The 23,466-nt window shown below is 57.8% G+C and overlaps 4 protein-coding genes and 1 long non-coding RNA gene across 6 annotated transcripts; 2 read left to right on the forward strand and 3 right to left on the reverse strand.

The window, feature by feature from the left end:
- Window positions 1–360: 360 nt before the first annotated feature.
- Window positions 361–2,151, forward strand: LOC135292329 (uncharacterized). Its single transcript, XM_064406548.1, has one exon. The coding sequence runs from the start codon at window positions 845–847 to the stop codon at window positions 1,871–1,873; it is 1,029 nt and encodes a 342-aa protein (XP_064262618.1). The 5' UTR covers window positions 361–844; the 3' UTR covers window positions 1,874–2,151.
- Window positions 1,902–4,543, forward strand: LOC135292328 (uncharacterized PE-PGRS family protein PE_PGRS54-like). The gene has a single exon (XM_064406547.1). It carries the CDS (start codon window positions 2,492–2,494, stop codon window positions 4,169–4,171), a length of 1,680 nt encoding a protein of 559 aa, XP_064262617.1. The 5' UTR covers window positions 1,902–2,491; the 3' UTR covers window positions 4,172–4,543.
- Window positions 4,544–5,151: 608 nt separating this feature from the next.
- On the reverse strand, window positions 5,152–6,315 carry LOC135292330 (uncharacterized). 2 transcript variants are annotated; one of them, XR_010354736.1, is made up of 3 exons: window positions 5,748–6,315; window positions 5,620–5,682; window positions 5,152–5,402 (listed from the first exon to the last, which is right to left on the reverse strand). It is a non-coding gene; the product is annotated as an uncharacterized LOC135292330 (long non-coding RNA). The 2 variants fall into 2 exon arrangements; XR_010354737.1 differs by having other exon boundaries at window positions 5,590–5,682.
- Window positions 6,316–10,094: 3,779 nt separating this feature from the next.
- LOC135292332 (tapasin-like) lies at window positions 10,095–22,839 on the reverse strand. Its single transcript, XM_064406549.1, has 9 exons — window positions 22,806–22,839; window positions 22,571–22,686; window positions 20,871–21,057; window positions 18,812–19,027; window positions 15,561–15,796; window positions 14,507–14,636; window positions 13,059–13,472; window positions 11,314–11,767; window positions 10,095–11,246 (listed from the first exon to the last, which is right to left on the reverse strand). The coding sequence occupies exons 1-8, from the start codon at window positions 22,837–22,839 to the stop codon at window positions 11,667–11,669; spliced, it is 1,434 nt and encodes a 477-aa protein (XP_064262619.1). The 3' UTR covers window positions 10,095–11,246; window positions 11,314–11,666.
- Window positions 15,817–17,034, reverse strand: LOC135292326 (uncharacterized). Its single transcript, XM_064406543.1, is given in 6 exon segments — window positions 15,817–15,873; window positions 15,875–16,127; window positions 16,129–16,242; window positions 16,372–16,435; window positions 16,525–16,696; window positions 17,017–17,034. Coding segments are annotated over 6 exon segments (678 nt in total).
- Window positions 22,840–23,466: the final 627 nt, after the last annotated feature.

Consider the following 23,466-nt stretch of genomic DNA (forward strand, 5'->3'; position numbering starts at 1 on the left):
TTTTATCAGAGAATTAATGAACTTCGATCCACAATTAGGGGATTTGGTTTGGAATTAATGGGATTTGGGTCAGAATTAATGGGATTTGGGCTAGAATTAATGGGATTTTATCACGTAATTAATGGGATTTGGGTCAGAATTAAGGGATTTTATCAGAGAATTAATGAACTTCGATCCACAATTAGGGGATTTGGTTTGGAATTAATGGGATTTGGGCCAGAATTAATGGGATTTTGGTTGGAATTAATGGGATTTGGGTCTGAATTAATGGGATTTGGGTTGGGGTTAATGGGATTGGGGTCTGGATTAATGGGATTGGGGTCAGAATTAATGGGATTGGGGTTGGGGTTAATGGGATTTGGGTCTGGATTAATGGGATTTGGGCCAGAATTAATGGGATTTGAGCCAGAATTAATGGGATTTGGGTCTGAATTAATGGGATTTGGGTTGGGGTTAGTGGGATTTGGGCCAGAATTAATGGGATTTGGGTTGGGGTTAATGGGATTTGGGTCTGAATTAATGGGATTTGGGTTGGGGTTAATGGGATTTGGGTCTGAATTAATGGGATTTGGTCAGAATTAATGGGATTTTATCACAGAATTAAGGGATTTTATCTGAAAATTAATGGGATTTGGGTCAGAATTAATGGGATTTCAGCCAGAATTAATGGGATTTTGGTTGGAATTAGTGGGATTTGGGTCAGAATTAATGGGATTTCAGCCAGAATTAATGGGATTTTGGTTGGAATTAGTGGGATTTGGGTCAGAACCCTGGACGCGGGCTCCCCAATTCCTGACCCCAACCCTTCTCCCCCCCTCCCCAGCCCTTCCCCTCCCCCTCCGCCATGCCCCGGCCCTGCTCCCCCCCTCCTTCCTCCTCCTCCTCCTCCTCCTGGCTGCAGGTGGAGTTCCCGCAGGCGCCGCCGGCGCTGCTGCGGAACCTGAACCGGCAGCGCCTGCGGGGGCAGCTCTGCGACCTCTCGGTGCGGGTGCGGGGCCGCGAGTTCCGCGCGCACCGGGCGGTGCTGGCCGCGGCCTCGCCCTTCTTCCGCGAGCAGCTGCTGCTCCGGGAGCGCGACTGCATCGAGCTGCCCGCGGCCGTGCCGCCCGCCGCCTTCGCCCAGGCGCTGCGCTGCGCCTACACCGGGCGCCTCTCGCTGGCCCGCGGCGAGCTGCTGGGGCTGCTGACGGCGGGCAGCGTGCTGCAGATGTGGCACATCGTGGGCAAGTGCGCCGAGCTGCTGCGGGGCTGCGTCTGCGTCATCGTCATCTTCATCAGCGTCATCTTCATCAGCGTCATCTTCATCAGCATCATCATCGCGGTGCTGGCGGCCCCGGTCCCCGGCGGGGATTCCCTGCCAGGAGGAGGAGGAGGAGGAGGAGGAGGAGGAGGAGGAGGAGGAGGAGGAGGAGGAGGAGGAGGAGGAGGGTGGGCGGTGCGAGGAAGGCCCGCGGGCGCTGCCGCCGGGCCAGCGGCGCTGGGTGCAGCAGGAGCTGGGGCTCAGCTGCGAGGAGGAGGAGGAGGAGGAAGAGCTGGGAGGGGGAGAGCCCGGGATTCCCGGCGGGAATGGGGAGGTGGGAGACGGCCGGGAGAGTTCGGGGGTGGGAGCCGGGGAGAATTCGGGAATGGGAGCTGGGAATGGCCGGGGAAATTCGGGAATGGGATCCCTGGAAAATTCAGGAATGGGATCTGGGAATGGCCGGGGAAATTCAGGAATGGGAGCTGGGAATGGCCGGGGAAATCCGGGAATGGGATCCCTGGAAAATTCGGGAATGGGAGCCGGGAATGGCCAGGGAAATTTGGGAATGGGAGCCGGGAGGAACCGGGAAAATTCGGGGATGGGATCCCGGGAAAATTCGGGAATGGGATCTAAGAGGAAGCGGGAAAATTCGGGAATGGGAGCTGGGAGGAACCGGGAAAATTCGGGAATGGGAGCTGGGAGGAACCGGGAAAATTCGGGAATGGGAGCCAGGAATGGCCGGGGAAATACAGGAATGGGAGCCGGGAGGAAGAGGGAAAATTCGGGAATGGGATCCCGGGAAAATTCGGGAATGGGATCTGAAAAGAAGCAGGAAAATTCGGGAATGGGAGCTGGGAGGAACTGGGAAAATTCGGAAATGGGATCCCTGGAAAATTTGGGAATGGGAGCTGGGAGGAACCGGGAAAATTCGGGAATGGGAGCCGGGAATGGCCGGGAGAATCTGGGAATGGGATCACTGGAAAATTCGGGAATGGGAGCTGGGAATGGCCGGGGAAATACGGGAATGGCATCTGGGAGGAACCGGGAAAATTCGGGAATGGGATCCCTGGAAAATTTGGGAATGGGAGCCGGGAGGAACCGGGAAAATTCGGGAATGGGATCCCTGGAAAATTTGGGAATGGGAGCCGGGAGGAACCGGGAAAATTCGGGAATGGGATCCCTGGAAAATTTGGGAATGGGATCCCTGGAAAATTCGGGAATGGGATCTGGGAGGAGCTGGAAAATTCGGGAATGGGATCCCTGGAAAATTCGGGAATGGGATCTGGGAATGGCCGGGGAAATTCGGGAATGGGAGCTGGGAATGGCCGGGAAAATCTGGGAATGGGGCTCGGGAGGAAACGGAAAAATTCAGGAATGGGATGCCGGGAAAATTCGGGAATGGGATCTGGGAAGAACCGGAAAAATTCGGGAATGGGATCACTGGAAAATTCGGGAATGGGATCTGGGAGGAAATGGGAAAATTTGGGAATGGGATCCCTGGAAAATTCGGGAATGGGATCCCTGGAAAATTCGGGAATGGGATCCGGGAGGAACCGGAAAAAGTTGGGAATGGGATCCGGGAATGACCGGGAAAATTCGGGAATGGGGCCTGGGAGGGGCCGGGGCTCGTGGGGCAGCGAGAGGATCCGCGGAATTCCGCACGGAGACGAGGGAACATCGCACGGAAATGCTGGAATTTCACACGGAGATGAGGGAATTTCACTCAGAAATGTTGGAATTCTGCACAAAAACGAGGGAATTTTGCACGGGACCAGCGGGATTTCAGGCGGAAGCGAAGGAATTGGGGGAATTTCGCCCGAAAACGAGGGAATCCTGCACGGAACCGAGGGGATTGTGCACAGAACCGGCAGAATTTTGCGTGAAAATGAGAGAATTTTGCACAGAACCGGCAGAATCTTGCACGAAAACGAGAGAATTTTGACCAGAATCGGAATTTCACACGAGAATGAGGGAATTTTGACGGGAACTGCTGGAATTTCACACGAGAACGAGGGAATTTCGCACAGAACCGGCAGGATTTCGCATGAAAACAAGGGAATTTTAACTGGAATCGGCGGGATTTCACATGGAAGTTCGGAAATTTTGACCAGAACCGGCAGGATTCGGGACGGAACCGAGGGAATTTTGACTGGAACCGGCGGAATTCTGCATGAAAACGAGGGAATTCCAACCGGGATCAGAGGAATTCCACACAAAACAATTCCGCAAAGCACCTCGGGGATCTCGCAGGAAAATTCGGGAATTTTGACCAGAACCGTCAGGATTCGGGACGGAACCGAGGGAATTCTGACCGGAACCGGTGGAATTCCTCACGAAAATGAGAGAATTCCAACCAGGATCAGAGGAATTCCGCACAGAACCTCGGGGATCTCGCAGGAAAATTCGGGAATTTTGACTGGAACCGGCAGGATTCAGGATGGAACCGAGGGAATTCTGCGCAGAACTGCCGGAATCCCGGACGGAACCTCGGGGGTTTTGAGCAGAACCGGCAGAATTCCGCAGGAAAAGCCGGGAATTTCGGCCAGGATTTCAGGCAGGATGGCGAACCCGGGCAGAGCGCCCCGCCCCCCGCGGGCAGGCCCCGCCCCCGGCCCCGCCCCCGGCCCCGCCCCGGGCGCACCTGGGGCGCAGGTGAGCCCGGCCAAGGTGTTCGTGTGCCACTGCGGGAAGGCGTTCTCGCACCGCAGCATGCGGCAGCGGCACGTCAACATGCACCTGGGGCTGCGGCCCTTCGGCTGCGCGCTGTGCCGCAAGCGCTTCAAGATGAAACATCACCTGGCGGAGCACATGAAAACGCACACCGGGCTGCGGCCCTACACCTGCGGCACCTGCCAGCGTGCCTTCATGTGGCGGGACAGCTTCATGAGACACCGGGGCACCTGCGCGGGGACAGCCGGCACACCTGAGTGACACCTGAGTGACACCTGTCACACCTGGGCACAGGTACTGTCACACCTGTCACACCTGCGGCACCTGCCAGCGCGCCTTCATGTGGCGGGACAGCTTCGTCAGGCACCGCGGAACCTGCGCGGGGACAGCCGGCACACCTGAGTGACACCTGACACACCTGAGTGACACCTGACACACCTGGGCACAGGTACTGTCACACCTGTCACACCTGCGGCACCTGCCAGCGCGCCTTCATGTGGCGGGACAGCTTCGTGAGACACCGCGGAACCTGCGCGGGGACAGCCGGCACACCTGAGTGACACCTGAGTGACACCTGACACACCTGAGTGGCACACCTGTCACACCTGACACACCTGAGTGACACCTGAGTGACACCTGTGTGACACCTGAGTGACACACCTGGCACACCTGTGTGACACCCGGCACACCTGGGCACAGGTACTGTCACACCTGTCACACCTGCGGCACCTGCCAGCGCGCCTTCATGTGGCGGGACAGCTTCGTGAGACACCGCGGAACCTGCGCGGGGACACCCGGCACACCTGAGTGACACCTGACACACCTGAGTGACACACCTGGCACACCTGAGTGACACCTGACACACCTGAGTGACACCTGAGTGACACCCGGCACACCTGAGTGACACACCTGTAACACCTGAGTGACAACTGACACACCTGAGTGACACCTGAGTGACACCCGGCACACCTGAGTGACACACCTGTAACACCTGAGTGACAACTGACACACCTGAGTGACACCTGCGTGACAACTGTCACACCTGAGTGACATCTGGCACACCTGAGTGACACCTGGCACACCTGGGCGCAGGTGATGTCACACCTGGGCGGGTGCAGGGACATGGAGGGGGAGTCAGGGTGATGTCATGGGTATGACATCATCACACCTGGTGGGACAGGTGACATCACACCTGGTGGGGTAGGTGACATCACACCTGGTGGAGCTGGTGACATCACACCTGGGGGTGGACAGGTGAGGGGGGAGGGGACAGCTGGGTACGACGGTGACGTCACAGCCAGGTGAGCCCGGAGGTCGCACACCTGGATGACGTCACACCTGGCGGGGGTCACATCACACCTGGGCAGGAGGGGGGGGGTGTGGGCAGGTGATGTCATGGCTAGGTGAGCTGGTGACGTCACACCTGGGTGGGTGATGTCATAACCAGGTGACATCACACCTGGATAACCAAGTCCCACCCACACCTGGGCACCTGGATCCCTCACACACCTGGATCCCTCACACACCTGGATCCCCCCTCACACCTGGATCCCCCACACCTGAGTCCCTCACACCTGGATCCCCCCTCACACCTGGATCCCTCACACACCTGGATCCCCCCTCACACCTGGATCCCCCCTCACACCTGGATCCCTCACACACCTGGATCCCTCACACACCTGGATCCCTCACACCTGGATCCCTCACACCTGGATCCCCCACACCTGGATCCCTCACACCTGGATCCCTCACACCTGGATCCCCCCTCACACCTGGATCCCCCCTCACACCTGGATCCCTCACACCTGGATCCCCCTCACACCTGGATCCCTCACACCTGGATCCCTCACACCTGGATCCCTCACACACCTGGATCCCCTCACACCTGGATCCCTCACACCTGAGTCCCAGCCCGCCCAGATGTTCGGGTTCCTGCACACCTGGATCAGCAGTTCCCAGCACACCTGGGCACCTGCACCCTGCCCGGACACACCTGGATCCCTCCCAGGACACCTGGATCCCCCCAAAAAGCACCTGGATCCCCCCAAACCCCACCCTAAACCCCCCAATGACACCTGGATCCCCCAAAACCCACCTGGACCCACCCAGGAACACCTGGATGCCTCCAAAATCCCACCTGGGACACCCCAAAACCACCTGGGACCACCCAGAATCACACCTGAAACCGCCCAAAAAGCGCCTGGGACCACAAAAATCCACCTGAGATCCCCAAAAACCCACCTGGGACCCCCAAAATCACACCTGAGGCCCCCGAAATCACACCTGAAACCGCCAAAAAACCACCTGAAACCGCCGAAAAAGCACCTGGGACCACAAAAATCCACCTGGGACCCCCAAAAACCACCTGGGACCCCTCAAAACCCACCTGAAACCGCCCAAAAACTACCTGGACCCACCCAAACTCACCTGAACTCCCCAAAAACCACCTGGACCCACCCAAAACCCACCTGGGGCCCCCGAAATCACACCTGAAACCGCCAAAAAACCACCTGAAACCGCCGAAAAAGCACCTGGGACCACAAAAATCCACCTGGAACTCCCAAAAAAACACCTGGGACTCCCAAAAACCACCTGGAACTCCCAAAAAACCACCTGGACCCACCCAAAACCCACCTGGACCCACCCAAACTCACCTGAACTCCCCAAAACCCACCTGGAACTGCCCAAAACCACCTGGGACCCCCAAAAACCACCTGGGACCCCTCAAAACCCACCTGTGGCTGCCCAAAAACCACCTGGACCCACCCAAAACCCACCTGGACCCACCCAAAACCCACCTGGAACTGCCCAAAACCCACCTGGGACCACCCAAAGTCACACCTGAAACCGCCCAAAAAGCGCCTGGGACCACAAAAATCCACCTGAGATCCCCAAAAAACCACCTGGAACTGCCCAAAACCCACCTGGACCCACCCAAAACCCACCTGGGACCCCCAAAATCACACCTGGGGCCCCCGAAATCACACCTGAAACCGCCAAAAAACCACCTGAAACCGCCGAAAAAGCACCTGGGACCACAAAAATCCACCTGGGACCCCCAAAATCCCACCTGAAACCGCCCAAAACCCACCTGGACCCACCCAAAACCCACCTGGGGCCCCCGAAATCACACCTGAAACCGCCGAAAAAGCACCTGGGACCACAAAAATCCACCTGGAACTCCCAAAAAAACACCTGGGACCCCAAAAAACCACCTGGACCCACCCAGGAACACCTGGATGCCTCCAAAATCCCACCTGGAACTCCCAAAATCCCACCTGGGACCCCCCAAAATCCCAGCTGGCCCCTCCCCCGTGACGTCACAGGTGTGCCCGTGCCCCGCCCCCCTCCGGGATTGTATTTTTGGGTCGATTTGTGTCGATTTTTGGTTTCCATTGATAAAAATCCGTCCGGGGGCGTGGCCAATGCGTATTTGAGGGCGGGGCTTCGGGAGGGGGCGGGGTCAGAGCACGGAACTGGGAATTGGGAGGGGCGGGGTCTGAAGGGGTGTGGCACCTTGTGGGCGTGTCCAGCAGCAAGGGGCGGGGCTATAAACGCGAGGCGTGGCCCAAAGGGGGCGTGGCCAACACCTGGGGGTGCGTCCTGACCCCTCCCTCCAGGGCAGCCAATGGGGAGCGGCGGAGCGGGGAGGGGGCGGGGATTTGAAAGGGAGCATGGGAAAATGGGCGGGGCCCAGTTAGCGGTGGCCAATGGGGAGAGGAGGGGGCGTGGCCTGGGGTGGGAAGGGGCGGGCAATGAATGGGGGCCGGGAAAGGGGGCGGGGCCTGAAAGAGGGGCGGGGTCTGCAGGGAAATGAAAGTGGGTGGAGCCCAGTGGGCAATGAATGGGGACTGGAAAAGGGGCGGGGCCTGGGTGGGGCATGGAAAAGGGGCGGGGTCTGGAGAGAAATTGAATGAATGAATGAAGAAAAGGGGCGGGGCCTGGAGGAGAATGAAAGTGGGCGGAGCCTTGGACTCACGGCTGTGGACTGAAGGCATTGGAGATGGAGCTCATGTTCGGGCTCAAGAGTTTATTATTTGTTATTTTGTTATTTCTTATTTATTATTATTTATTATTTTCTATTTTTTATTATTATTATTCATTTATTATTTATTATTTTATTTTTATTTATTTACTCACTTACGTGAGTTCGGAAGCTTTTCCTTAACAAGGCACAAAATGGCCGACAATCTCGTTATGGGGTCTTTTAAGGCTAAAATATCCAAAAATGGCCAAAACTCTCTTGTTGTGGGGTCTTTTAAGACTAAAATACCCAAAAAATGGCCAACGATCTCGTTATGGGGTCTTTTGAGATTAAATATCCAAAAAATGGCCAACGATCTCTTGTTGGGGAGTTTTTTAAGGCTAAAATACCCAAAAATGGCCAAAAATCTCTTGTTATGGGGACTTTTAAACTAAAATACCCAAAAAATGGCTGAAAATCTCTTGTCACGGGGTCTTTCAAGGCTAAAATACCCAAAAAATGGCCAAAAATCTCTTGTTGTGGGGTCTTTTGACATTAAATATCAAAAAAATGGCCAACGATCTTGTTACGGGGTCTTTTGAGACTAAACTACCCAAAAATGGCCAACGGTCTCTTGTTATGGGGTCTTTTGAGATTAAATACCCAAAAATGGCCGACTATCTCTTGTTGTGGGGTCTTTTGAGATTAAATACCCAAAAAATGGCCAACGATCTCTTGTTGCGGGGTCTTTTGAGACTAAAATACCCAAAAAATGGCCAATGATCTCCTGTTACGGGGTCTTTTAAGGCTAAAATATCCAAAAAATGGCGAACGATCTTGTTGCGGGGTCTTTTAAGACTAAAATACCCAAAAAATGGCCAAAGATTTCTTGTTGTGGGGTCTTTTAAGGCTAAAATACCCAAAAAATGGCCAAAAATCTCTTTTTGCGGGGTCTTTTAAACTAAAATACCCAAAAATGGCCAACGATCTCGTTATGGGGTCTTTTGAGATTAAATATCCAAAAAATGGCCAATGATCTCCTGTTACGGGGTCTTTTAAATTAAAATATCCAAAAAACGGCCAACGATCTCGTTACGGGGTCCTTTAAGGCTAAAATACCCAAAAAATGGCCAAAAATCTCTTTTTGCAGGGTCTTTTAAACTAAAATACTCAAAAAATGGCCAACGATCTCTTGTCACGGGGTCTTTTAAGGCTAAAATACCCAAAAATGGCCAACGATCTCTTGTTGTGGGGTCTTTTGACATTAAATATCCAAAAAATGGCCAACGATCTTGTTACGGGGTCTTTTGAGACTAAACTACCCAAAAATGGCCAACGGTCTCTTGTTATGGGGTCTTTTGAGATTAAATACCCAAAAATGGCCGACTATCTCTTGTTGCGGGGTCTTTTGAGATTAAATATCCAAAAAATGGCCAACGATCTCTTGTTGCGGGGTCTTTTAAGGCTAAAATATCCAAAAATGGCCAACGATCTCCTGTTACGGGGTCTTTTGAGATTAAATATCCAAAAAACGGCCAACGATCTCGTTACGGGGTCCTTTAAGGCTAAAATACCCAAAAATGGCCAACGATCTCTTGTTATGGGGTCTTTTAAACTGAAATACCCAAAAAATGGCCAACGATCTCTTGTTGGGGAGTTTTTTAAGGCTAAAATACCCAAAAATGGCCAACGATCTCTTGTAATGGGGTCTTTTAAACTAAAATACCCAAAAAATGGCCAACGATCTCTTGTTGGGGAGTTTTTTAAGGCTAAAATACCCAAAAATGGCCAACGATCTCTTGTAATGGGGTCTTTTAAACTAAAATACCCAAAAAATGGCCAACGATCTCTTGTTGCGGGCTCTTTTAAGGCTAAAATATCCAAAAAATGGCCAAAAATCTCCTGTTACGGGGTCTTTTAAATTAAAATATCCAAAAAATGGCCAAAAATCTCCTGTTACGGGGTCTTTTAAATTAAAATATCCAAAAAATGGCCAATGATCTCTTGAAGCTCTGAAGAAGGAGTCTGGACTCTTGCTTTTGGTCTTCAGTTGAGTTTATTGTTCCTTATCTACAAAGTTTTTCTGTCTGTCCAGCCCAGGTCTGATCAGCAAGGCAGCCAAGGGCACTCTGCCCCGCCCACGGGGTCTCTTTTATAGTGAAAACTATAAAATATTATAAAACTATATTACATTGTTAAAATATCATAAAACGATAAAACTATGAGATATCTGTCTTTTATTTCCAATGCTTTTCACCCTGGTTAACACTCTGCCCCGCCCTCGGCGTCTCTTCTATAGTGAAAACTAGATTGGGAACTTTGGGGACTTCGGGGACATTTGGGGACATTGGGGACATTTGGGGACATTTGGGGACATTTTGGGGACATTGAAGATTTTAGGGGCTTTGGGGACATTTTGGGGACATTGAGGGGATTGAGGACTTTGGGGACATTTTGGGGACATTGAAGATTTTAGGGACTTTGGGGACATTGGGGACATTTTGGGGACATTGAAGATTTTAGGGACATTTGGGGACATTTGGGGACATTGAAGATTTTAGGGACATTTGGGGACATTTGGGGACATTGAAGATTTTAGGGACATTTGGGGACATTGGGGGGATTGAGGACTTTGGGGACATTTGGGGACATTGGAGACATTGAGGACTTTGGGGACATTTGGGGACATTTTGGGACATTGAGGGGATTGAGGACTTTGGGGACATTTTGGGGACATTGAAGATTTTAGGGACTTTGGGGACATTGGGGACATTTTGGGGACATTGAAGATTTTAGGGACATTTGGGGACATTTGGGGACATTGAAGATTTTAGGGACATTTGGGGACATTTGGGGACATTGAAGATTTTAGGGACATTTGGGGACATTGGGGGGATTGAGGACTTTGGGGACATTTGGGGACATTGGAGACATTGAGGACTTTGGGGACATTGGGGACATTTTGGGGACATTGAAGATTTTAGGGACTTTGGGGACATTTGGGGACATTGAGGGGATTGAGGACATTGGGGACTTTGGGGACATTTGGGACATTTTGGGGACATTGAAGACTTTGGGGACATTTGGACACTTTGGGAACATTTGGGGACATTGAGGACTTTAGGGACATTTGGGACATTTTGGGGACATTGAAGATTTTGGGGACATTTGGGGACATTGGGGACATTTTGGGGACATTGAAGATTTTAGGGACATTTGGGGACATTGGGAACATTTGGGGACATTGAGGGGATGGAGGACTTTGGGGACATTGGGGACATTTGGGGACATTGGGGACATTTTGGGGACATTGAAGATTTTAGGGACTTTGGGGACATTGGGAACATTTGGGGACATTGAGGGGATGGAGGACTTTGGGGACATTGGGGACATTTGGGGACATTGGGGACATTTTGGGGACATTGAAGATTTTAGGGACATTTGGGGACATTGGGAACATTTGGGGACATTGAGGGGATGGAGGACTTTGGGGACATTTGGGGACATTGCAGACATTGAGGACATTTGGGACATTTGGGGACATTGGGGACAGTGGGAACTCTGGGGACATTTTGGAGGTTTGGGGACATTTGGGACATTGAGGGGACATCTGGGGACTTTGGGGACATTTGGGGACTTTGGGGCCGTTGGGGATTTTGGGGACATTTGGGGACACTGAGGACGTTTGGGGACATTGGAGAGGTTTGGGGACACTGGGGACATTCGGGACATTTGGGACATTGGGTATTTTGGTGACATTTGGGGACCTTGGGGACTCTGTTGGCAGCGGTGTCACCTCCCCGCCGCGGGCCACAGGCGCAGGCAGAGCCCCCCGATGACAAAGGCCACCAGGGCCACCCCCGCCGTGTCCTCCACGCTGGGCCCGGGGACACCTGGGGACAGGGGGACACGTCAGCCACGGCCCGGTGCCACCGAGCCCCTCATGGTGGCACCGGCCCTGTCCTGGTGGCACCAAACCTGTCCTGGTGGCACCGAGCCCCTCATGGTGGCACCGGCCCTGTACTGATGTCACCAGCCCTGTCCCCAGTGTCCCCAGGTGTCCCCAACCCTGCTCCTGGTGTCCCCAACTCCATCCCAGGTGTCCCCAGCCCTGTTTTTGGTGTCCCCAAGCCCATTCCTGATGTCCCTAACCCCACCCTCGATGTCCCCAGGTGTCCCCAACTCCATTCTCAATGTCCCCAGGTGTCCCCAACCTTGTCCCTGATGTCCCCAAGTGCCCCAACCCTGTCCCCAATGTCCCCAACCCCAACCCTGGTGTCCCAAGACCCTCCAAATGCTGGTCCTGATGTCCCCAATGTCCCCAACCCTGTCCCAGATGTCCCCAAACCTGCTCCTGATGTCCCCAACCCGGTTCTGGTGTCCCCAACTCCACCCTCAATGTCCCCAACCCTGCTCCCAACGTCCCCAATGCCATTCCTGGTGTCCCCAACCCCAATCCTGGTGTCCCAAGACCCTCCTGGTGCTGGTCCTGATGTCCCCAGTGTCCCCAACCCTGCTTCTGGTGTCCCCAACTCCAACCCAGATGTCCCCAGACCCTGCCTCTGATGTCCCTGGGTGTCCCCAAACCCTGTCCCCAGCTGACCCCTCACCTGTCACCTCCACGCTGACCCTGACTGGCGTGTCCCACACCGCGTGTGTCACCAGGCAGCTGTAGGTGTCCCCAAACCCTGTCCCCAATGACCCAAACACTGTCCCCAATGTCCCCAGCTGTCCCTAACCCTGTCCCCTCACCTGTCACCTCCACGCTGACCCTGTGGGGCCTGTCCCACGCCACGTGTGTCACCAGGCAGCTGTAGGTGTCCCTAACCCTGTCCCCAGTGTCCCAAACCCTGTCCCCAGTGTCCCCAGGTGTGTCCCCAGCTGTCCCCAGTGTCCCCAGTGTCCCCAGCTGTCCCCTCACCTGTGACCTCCACGCTGACCCTGTGTGGCCTGTCCCACGCCGCGTGTGTCACCAGGCAGCTGTAGGTGTCCCCAAACCCTGTCCCCAGTGTCCCCAGTGTCCCTAACCCTGTCCCCTCACCTGTGACCTCCACGCTGACCCTGTGGGGCCTGTCCCAGGCCGCGTGTGTCACCAGGCAGCTGTAGGTGTCCCCAAACCCTGTCCCCAGTGTCCCCTAACCCTGTCCCCAATGTCCCCAGGTGTGTCCCCAGCTGTCCCATCACCTGTCACCTCCACGCTGACCCTGTGTGGCGTGTCCCACGCCGCGTGTGTCACCAGGCAGCTGTAGGTGTCCCCGGCCGTCCCCGCGGGCACGCGCAGCCCCGCACTGCGGCTGAAGGTGCCGTCGGTGCCGCGCCGGTGCCCGGAGCTCCAGCCCGGCCCCGCGGCGTCCCCGGGGGGGCTGGTGGCCCCCGAGGTGTCCCCCGCGGTGTCCCCCGAGGTGTCCCCCGAGGTGTCCCCCGAGGTGTCCCCCGCGGTGTCCCCGGGTGCCAGGGGCAGCGGGCGCGGGTCCCCGCGGGCGCGGCGCTCCCAGCGCATCCCCACGTCCAGCGGGAAGAACCCGACGGCGTCGCAGCGCAGCCGGGCCGGGAGCCCCGGGGACAGCCGGGGGGGCACCAGGGACACCCGCGGAGGGGCTGGGGACAGAGGGGACAGTGAGCTGGGGACACGGGGACAGTGAGCTGGGAGCCCCGGGGACAGCCGGGGGGGCACCAGGGACACCCGCGGAGGGGCTGGGGACAGAAGGGACAGTGAGCTGGGGACACAGGGACAGCCGGGGGGGCACCAGGGACACCCGGGGAGGGGCTGGGGACATGGGGACAGTGAGCTGGGGACACGGGGACAGTGAGCTGGGAGCCCCGGGGACAGCCGGGGGGGCACCAGGGACACCCGGGGAGGGGCTGGGGACAGAAGGGACAGTGAGCTGGGGACACTGGGAGGGACTGGGACACACTGGGAGGGACTGGGAATGGGCTGGGAGGGACTGGGAGGGACTGGGAGGGAACTGGGAGGGACTGGAATGGACTGGGATGGACTGGGAGGGACTGGGAGGGACTGGAATGGACTGGGAGGGACTGGGAGGGACTGGGAGGGACTGGGAGGGACTGGGAGGGACTGGGAGGGACTGGCAGCTCGGCCGGGAGCCCCGGGGACAGCAGGGACAGCAGCAGGGACACCCGGGGAGGGGCTGGGGACAGAGGGACAGTGAAAACTGGGGGCACTGGGAGGGACTTGGAATGGACTGGGAGGGAACTGGGAAGGACTGGAAGGGACTGGGATATTGGCCAGGAGCCCCAGGGACAGCAGCAGGGACACCTGGGGAGGGGCTGGGGACAGAGGGACAGTGAACTGGGGGCACTGGGACAGACTGGGACATACTGGGAGCCCGTCCATACTGACCCCAGAGCTCTGCCAGCCCAGTATGGGCACAGAGAGGGGCACTGGGACATACTGGGATATACTGGGAGCCCGTCCATACTGACCCCAGAGCTCTGCCAGCCCAGTGTGGGCACAGAGAGGGGCACTGGGACATACTGGGATATACTGGGAGCCCGTCCATACTGACCCCAGAGCTCTGCCAGCCCAGTGTGGGCACAGAGAGGGGCACTGGGACATACTGGGATATACTGGGAGCCCACCCACTGCCCTCAGCCCCGCCCCCGGCACTGACCAATCACGTTCATCCGCAGCACCTGCTGCACCTGCCCGTGGGGCGTGGTCACGGAGCAGACGAAGGAGCCGTCGTCAGACACCGAGAGCGGCGGCAGCTGCAGCGACACCTCCATGGCGCCCCCCGGTGGCTGGGAGGACCAAGGAAAAGGGCCGCGTCAGTGGCGCCCCCTGGCGGCTGGGAGGACCGTGGTGGTTCCACACCCACAGTGCCCCCTAGTGGCTGGGAGGACCAAAATGGTTCCTTGCCCCCAGCGCCCCCTAGTGGCCAGGAGGACCAAGGCTGCCCAGTGCCAGTGGTGCCCCCTGTCAGCCGGGAGGACCAAGGCGGGTCCATGCCTACAGCGCCCCCTAGCGGCCAGGAGGACTGAGGCGGTACAGCGCCCCCTAGCTGCCAGGAGGACCCAACCCCTCCTTTGTCCCCTCACCAGTGTCCTGGTGGTGTCCCCTGCTCTGGGGGCGTTCCTGTGTCCCCCCCAGCGCCAGCAGCGCCCCCTAGCGGCCAGGAGGACCCCTCCCTCCTGTCCCCTCACCGGAGTCCCGGCGGTGTCCCCATGTCCCCCCCAGCAGCCAGGAGGACTCCCCCGTCCCCTCACCGGTGTCCCGGCGGTGTCCCCGTGTCCCCCAGCAGCTGGGATGACCCCTCCTGTCCCCCCCCATCCCCTCACCGGTGTCCCAGGGGGTCTCCCGTGTCCCCCCAGCAGCAGCAGCAGCGCCCCCTAGCGGCTGGGAGGACCCCCCCCGTCCCCTCACCGGTGTCCCCGTGTCCCCCAGCAGCTGGGATGACCCCTCCTGTCCCCCCCGTGTCCCCTCACCGGAGTCCCGGCGGTGTCCCCGTGTCCCCCCAGCAGCCGGGATGACCCCTCCTGTCCCCCCCGTGTCCCCTCACCGGTGTCCCGGCGGTGTCCCCGCGTCCCCCCAGCAGCAGCAGTGCCCCCTAGCGGCCGGGAGGACCCAAAGCCCCCTCCCCCATCCCCTCACCGGAGTCCCGGCGGTGTCCCCGTGTCCCCCCAGCAGCTGGGATGACCCCTCCTGTCCCCCCCGTGTCCCCTCACCGGAGTCCCGGCGGTGTCCCCGCGTCCCCCCAGCAGCAGCAGCGTCCCCGGCGCGGCCGCGGTGGCGCGGGGGGCGGCCGAGTCGAAGGCCAGCAGGCGGCGGGTGCCGGCGCGGCCGTGGCGCAGCCAGCGCAGCGCGAAGGGGCCCCCGGCGGGGCCGAAGGAGCAGTGCAGGGTCTGGGGGGAGCCCAGCAGCCCCCGCAGGCTGGGCGTCAGCGTGGAGATGAACACGGACACTGCGGGACGGACAGCGCTGTCAGCAGGGGGACATCGGGGACATTGGGGACATTGGGGACATTGGGGACATTGGGGATATCGGGGACATTGGGGACATTGGGGACATGGGGACATTGGGGACATGGGGGATATCGGGGACATTGGGGACATGGGGGGACATCGGGGACACTGCAGGGGCATTGGGGACCTTGGGGCACTGGGGACATTGGGAACATTGGGGCACTGGGGACATTGGGGATAATGGGGACATTGGGGACATTGGGGATAATGGGGACATTGGGGACATTGGGGACAATGGGGACATTGGGGACATTGGGGATAATGGGGACATTGGGGACAATTGGGATAATGGGGGGAGATTGGGGACATTGGGGACATTGGGACATGGGGACATGGGGACATTGGGGATAATGGGGACATTGGGGACATTGGGACATTGGGGACACTGGGGACTTTGGGGACATGGGGACATTGGGACATTGGGGACATTGGGGATAATGGGGACATTGGGGATAATGGGGACACTGGGGACATTGGGGACATTGGGACATTGGGACATTGGGGACATTGGGACATGGGGACATTGGGGACTTTGGGGACATGGGGACATTGGGGATAATGGGGACATTGGGGACAATTGGGATAATGGGGGGAGATTGGGGACATTGGGGACATTGGGACATTGGGACATTGGGGACATTGGGACATGGGGACATTGGGGACATTGGGGCACTGGGGACATTGGGGATAATGGGGACATTGGGGACATTGGGACATTGGGGACACTGGGGATAATGGGGACATTGGGGCACTGGGGACATTGGGGACATTGGGGACATTGGGACATTGGGGACATTGGGGACATTGGGACATTGGGGACATTGGGGACACTGGGGACACTGGGGACATCGGGGACATTGGGGACAACGGAGATAATGGGGGACACTCGGGACATTGGGGACATTAGGGACAATGGGGATAATGGGGACACTGGGGACATCGGGGACATTAGGACAATAGGGACATGGGGACAATGGAGGGACATGGAGGACAACAGAAACAACAGGAGAACATCGGGGACATTGGGGACAACTGGGATAATGGGGGGACATTGGGGACATTGAGGGTAAGGGAACATTGGGGACAATGGGGACATTTGGGGGACATTGGGGCATTGGGGACAATGGGGACATTGGGGACATTGGGGACAGGGGGTCACTGGGGGGTGGGGGGACATTGAGGGTAAGGGGACGCTGGGGACATCGGGGACATCGGGGACATGGGGACATCGGGGACATTGGGGACATGAGGGGGACATTGGGGACATGGGGACATCGGGGACACCGGGGACATTGGGGGACATCGGGGACATGGGGACATCGGGGGGACATTGGGGGCAATGAGGGGACACTGGGGACAATGGGGACATTGGGGACAATGGGGACATTGGGGACATGGGGGACATTGGAGACATGGGAACATTGGGACACTGGGGACAATGGGGACATTGGGGACACTGGGACAGTGGGGACATCGAGGGGACATCGAGGGGGACACGAGGACGGGGAACACGGGGTGACACTGGCGGTGACACGGGGGGGGACATCTGGGACAACAGGGTGACACAGGTGCCACACACAGAGGTGACAATGACACCGAGGTGACAACGACACACGGGTGACAACGACACATGGGTGACAATGACACACACAGAGGTGACAATGACACTGAGGTGACAACACCACACGGGTGACAATGACACCGGGGTGACAACATGGTGACAATGACAGATGGGTGACAATGACACAGAGGTGATAATGACACACGGGTGACAACGACAGAGGTGACAATGACACACGGGTGACAATGACACCGAGGTCACAATGACACCGAGGTGACAGTGACACACAGGTGACAATGACACTGAGGTGACAATGACAAGGATGACAATGACAAAGGTGACAATGTCACAGAGGTGACAACACGGTGACAACGACACAGAGGTGACAACGACACACGGGTGACAATGACACAGAGGTGACAGTGACACCGAGGTGACAATAACACAGAGATGACAATGACAGAAGTGACAATGACACAGAGGTGACAACGACACAGAGGTGACAATGACACAGAGGTGACAGTGACACCGAGGTGACAATGACACACAGGTGACAATGACACACAGGTGACAACGACACATAGGTGACAATGCCACAGAGTTGACAATGACACAAAGTTGACAACACGGTGACAATGCCACAGAGGTGACAACGCCACCGAGGTGACAACGCCACCGAGGTGACAACGACACAGAAGTGACAATGACACCGAGGTGACAATGACACAGAGGTGACAACGACACACGGGTGACAACGACACAGAGGTGACAACGACACAGAGGTGACAATGACACCGAGGTGACAGTGACACCGAGGTGACAGTGACACACAGGTGACAATGACACACAGGTGACAGTGACACCGAGGTGACAACGACACCGAGGTGACAACGACACAGAGGTGACAATGACACAGAGGTGACAATGACACCGAGGTGACAACGCCACCGAGGTGACAACGACACCGAGGTGACAACGCCACCGAGGTGACAACGACACCGAGGTGACAACGACACACGGGTGACAATGACACCGAGGTGACAATGACACCGAGGTCACAATGACACAGAGGTGACAATGACACCGAGGTGACAATGACACAGAGGTGATAAGGACACAGAGGTGATAATGACACACGAGTGACAACGCCACCGAGGTGACAACGACACCGAGGCGACAATGACACAGAGGTGACAACGACACCAAGGTGACAGTGACACACAGGTGACAAGGACACCGAGGTGACAACGCCACCGAGGTGACAACGACACCGAGGCGACAATGACACAGAGGTGACAATGACACCGAGGTGACAGCGACACAGAGGTGACAGTGCCACACGGGTGACAGTGCCACTCGGGTGACAGTGCCACGGCGGGTGTCCCCCGCTCACCGTTGAGGCCGGGGGGCTCGCCGGGCCCCTGGCGCAGCAGCGCTGTCCCCTCCCTCTCCGCTGTCCCCAGGGCCAGCAGCCACCAGCGCGCCCCCAGCCCCGGGTGACACTGCGGGGACCCCGCCGGGGGCGGCAGCAGCGGCGCCGTGGGGCTGAGCTCGCACCGGGGGGGCTCCCGGGAGGGCCCCCAGAAATCCTGCAGCACCCCCCAGGGGTCTGGGGGAGAGGGGGGACATGGGGGTGAGCTCCAGGGAACACCCCAAAAAAATGTAGCACAAAACTGACGTGGAAGAGGCGCGAAATCCCACCCAAAAATACCCAAAAAATCGCCCCCCAAACACCGGCAGGACCACCCAAAATCCCCCCAAAAATTGCCCACAAAACCCCCCAAAGCCCTGCTGTAAATCCCCCCGAAAATCACCCAAAATCTGCTCCCAGATCCCTCCAAAATCTTGCTCCAAAACCACCCCGAAATCGCACCCAAAACCCCCAAAATCCCGCTGCAAATCCCCCCCAATATCACCCAAAATCTGCTCCCAAATCTCTCCAAAACCACCCCGAAATCCGCTCCCAAATCCACCCCAAAATCCACACAAAATCCCGTTCCAAATCCACCCCAAAATCACCCAAAATCTGCCCTAAAATCCCTCTGAAATCCCGCTCCAAATCCATCCCAAAATCCGCTCCCAAAACCGCCCCAAAATCCATCCAAAATCCCGTTCCAAATCCCCCCAAAACCCCACTGCAAATCCTACCCCAAATCACCCAAAATCTGCTCCCAAATTTCTCCAAAATCCCGCTCTAAAACCACCCCGAAATTGCCCCCAAAACCCCTCAAAGTCCCGCTACAAATCCACCCCAAAACCGCCCCAAAATCCACCCCAAATCCCTCCCAAAATCCTGCTCCAAATCCTCCCTAAAATCACCCCAAATCCACCCCCAAACCCCCTCAAAACCCCCCAAAAATCGTCCCCAAAACCCCCTCAGGACCCCCCAAAATTTCCCCCAGAAATCTCCTCGAAACCCCCCCAGAACCCCCCAAAAATGGTCCCCAAGAACCCCCCCCAAAATGCCCCCAAACTCCCCAAGAATCCCCCCAAAAAAACCCCAAAAATTGCCCTCAAAACTCCCCCAAAATACCCAAAAAATCACCTCCAAAACCCCTCAAAAACCGCCCCCAGAACCTCCCAAAAACCCCAAAAAATCACCCCCAAAGCCCCCCCAGAACGCCCAAAAAAACCCCAAAAATTGCCCCCAAAAATCGCCCCAACCCCCCCCCCCAGAACCCCAAAATCTCCCCCAAAACCATCCCCTGAACCACCAAAAATTTTCCCCAAAACCCCCCAGGACCCCCCAAAAAATCCCCCCAGGACCCCCCAAAAATCGCCCCCCAAACCCCCCCAGGACCCCCCAAAAATCGCCCCCCAAACCCCCCCAGGACCCCCCAAAAATCGCCCCCCAAACCCCCCCAGAACCCCCCCAGGACCCCCCAAAAATCGCCCCCAAAACCCCCCCAGAACCCCCCCAGGACCCCCCAAACCCCCCCCCAGGACCCCCAAAAATCGCCCCCCAAACCCCCCCAGGACCCCCCAAAAATCGCCCCCCAAACCCCCCCAGAACCCCCCCAGGACCCCCAAAAATCGCCCCCAAAACCCCCCCAGGACCCCCCAAAAATCGCCCCCCAAACCCCCCCAGGACCCCCCAAAAATCGCCCCCCAAACCCCCCCAGAACCCCCCCAGGACCCCCCAAACCCCCCCCCAGGACCCCCAAAAATCGCCCCCAAAACCCCCCCAGGACCCCCCAAAAATCTCCCCAAAACCCCCCCAAAAACCCCCCAGAACCCCCTAAAATCTTCCCCAAAATCCCCCCGAAAACACCACAGAACCCCCCAAAAAACCCCCCAGGACCGCCCAAAAACCGCCCCCCAAAAATCTTCCCCAAAACCTCCCCAGAACCCCCCCAGGACCCCCCAAAAATCTCCCCAAAACCCCCCAAAAATCGCCCCCCAAACCCCCCCAGGCCCGGGGGTCCCCCCGATTTTGGGGGGGGGTCTCGCACCGGTGACATCGAAGGTGTTCTGGGGGTCCGGGGGGGTCTCGGGGGGCGGGGGGGCCCCGGGACCCCCCAAAAACCGGAGCAGGGCCCCGCGGGGGGAGGGGGAGCCGCGCTCGTCCAGCAGGGGGCAGCGCAGCGCGGGGGGGGGCTCCCCAAAAACCGCGACCCCCCCCCAAAACCTGCAACAGCCCTGGGGGGGCAAAGAAACCCGTCAGGGGGGATTTGGGGGGGATTTGGGGGGTCCTGGGGGGTTTGGGGGGTCCTAGGGGAGGGTTTGGGGGGTCCTGGGGGGGGTCCTGGGGGGGTTTTGGGGGATTTGGGGGGAGTGTGGGGGGATTTGGGGGGTCCTGGGGGGTTTTGCGGGGGGTTTGGGGGGTCCTGGGGTGAATTGGGGGGGATTTGGGGGGGGTTTTGGGGGGGTTTTGGGGGATTTGGGGGGAGTGTAGGGGGTCCTGGGGGGTTTGGGGGGTCCTGGAGGGGATTTGGGGGGGTCTAGAGAGCATTTTGGGGGGATTTGGGGGGTCCTGGGGGGGAGTGTGGGGGGATTTGGGGGTCCTGGGGAGGTTTTGGGGGGTCCTCGGGGAGTTTGGGAGGGTCTAGGGGGATCCTGGAGGGATTTGGGGGGAGTTTGGGGGGTCCTGAGGGGATCTGGGGGGAGTGTGGGGGGATTTGGGGGGGGTCCTGGAGGGGAATTGGGGGGGATTTGGTGGAGTTTGGGGGGTCCTGGAGAGGTTTTGGGGGGGATTTGGGGGGTCTTGGAGGGAATTTGGGGGGTCCTGGGGGGGTTTGGGGGGTCCTGGAGAGGTTTTGGGGGGTTTTGGAGGGGATTTGGGGGGAGTTTGGGGGTCCTGGGGGGATTTTGAGGGGATTTGGGGGGGTCTAGGGGGGATTTGGGGGGTCCTGCGGGGGTCTAGAGAGCATTTGGGGGGGGGATTTGGGGGATCCTGGGGGGATTTGGGGGGAGTTTGGGGGTCCTGGGGAGGTTTTGAGGGGTCCTGGGGAGGTTTTGGGGGGTCTTGGAAGGATTTGGGGGTGCTGGGGGCGGGGCTTGGGGGTCCCGGGCGGATTTGGGGCGGTTTTGGGGGGGGGAAACAAGAATTTGGGGTAATTTTGGGGCCCGATTTGGGGGTCCCGCTTCGGGGAATGTCCCGGATTTTGGGGTCCCGATTTTGGGGGTTTCGGGGAATTTTGGGGGGATTCGCCAGGATTTGGGGTCGGGGGGGATTTTGGGGTCCCGATTCCGGGGAATTTTGGGGGGATTTCCCAGGATTTGGGGGATCCAGGGTTGGGATCCGCCGGGATTTGGGGTCGGGGCAGATTTTGGGGTCCCGATTTTTGGGGATTTCGGGAAATTTTGGGGGGATTTCCCAGGATTTGGGGGATCCAGAGTTGGGATCCGCTGGGATTTGGGGTCGGGGGCGGTTTTGGGGTCCGGATTTTTTGGGGGAATTTCGGGGGGATTCCCCAGGATTTGGGGTCGGGGCGGATTTTGGGGGTCCCGATTTTGGGGTTTTTGGGGAACTTTGGGGGGGATTTCCCAGGATTTGGGGTCGGGGCGGATTTTGGGGTCCCGATTTTGGGGGTTTGGGGGGGATTTTGGGGGATTTCCCAGGATTTGGGGGCTCCAGGGTTGGGATCGGCCGGGATTTGGGGTCGGGAGCGGATTTTGGGGCCGATTTTGGGGTTTTTGGGCCCCTCCTCACCCGCCAGCAGCAGCCGCGCTCCCGCCATCGCTTTCGCTTTCGCTTCGGGCCCCGCCCACTGCCCAAAACCCGCCCCAAAACCCCAAAAAACGCCCCAAAACCGCCCCAAAATTCCCCTCAGCGGCCTCGGCCACGCCCCAAACCCCAAAATTCCCCTCAGAGACCCAAAAATTTGGGGTCAAACTCTCAAAGACCCCCTCAAAATTCCCCCCTCAGGGGCCCTGGCCACGCCCACCGAGCTCTGGCCACGCCCCTAACCATAAAGCCATCCCAAATCGACCCCAAAACCCCCCAAAATCGCCCCAAAATTCTCCTCAGCCACTTTGGCCACGCCCCAAAACCCAAAATTCCCCTCAGGGACCCAAAAATTTGGGGTCAAACTCTCAAAGACCCCCTCAAAATTCCCCCCTCAGGGGCCCTGGCCACGCCCACCGAGCTCTGGCCACGCCCCTAACCATAAAGCCATCCCAAATCGACCCCAAAACCCCCCAAAATCGCCCCAAAATTCTCCTCAGCCACTTTGGCCACGCCCCAAAACCCAAAATTCCCCTCAGGGAACCCAAAAATTTGGGGTCAAACTCTCAAAGACCCCCTCAAAATTTCCCCCCTGAGGGGCTCTAGCCACGCCCCACGGAGCTCTGGCCACGCCCCCTCCACAAATCGACCCCAAATCGACTCCAAACTCCCCAAAATTGACCCAAAATTCCCCTCAGGAGCTTCGGCCACGCCCCAAAACCCAAAATTCCCCTCAGGGACCCCAAAAATTTGGGGTCAAGCTCTCAAAGATCCCCTCAAAATTTCCCCCCTCAGGGGCGCTGGCCACGCCCACAGGGCTCTGGCCACGCCCCTAACCATAAAGCCACCCAAATCGACTCCAAATCCCCTCAAATTGACCC

Source organism: Passer domesticus, unplaced genomic scaffold (assembly GCF_036417665.1).
Source record: "Passer domesticus isolate bPasDom1 unplaced genomic scaffold, bPasDom1.hap1 HAP1_SCAFFOLD_298, whole genome shotgun sequence".
In the NCBI taxonomy this organism is placed as follows: domain Eukaryota; kingdom Metazoa; phylum Chordata; class Aves; order Passeriformes; family Passeridae; genus Passer; species Passer domesticus.

Bases quoted from the DNA above. Each gene is read 5' to 3' on its own strand.
- LOC135292332 (XM_064406549.1), bottom strand. From the start codon at position 22,839: ATGGCTTTATGGTTAGGGGCGTGGCCAGAGCTCG. The intron at 14,637-15,560 runs GTGAGGGGACAC...TGGTCCTCCCAG, and splicing joins GGGACACCGCCGGGACTCCG to CCACCGGGGGGCGCCATGGA. The intron at 11,768-13,058 runs GTGATGGGACAG...CCCTGTCCCCAG, and splicing joins GGTCAGCGTGGAGGTGACAG to GTGTCCCCGGGCCCAGCGTG.
- LOC135292328 (XM_064406547.1), top strand. From the start codon at position 2,492: ATGGGATCCCTGGAAAATTCGGGAATGGGATCTGGGAATGGCCGGGGA.
- LOC135292329 (XM_064406548.1), top strand. From the start codon at position 845: ATGCCCCGGCCCTGCTCCCCCCCTCCTTCCTCCTCCTCCTCCTCCTCC.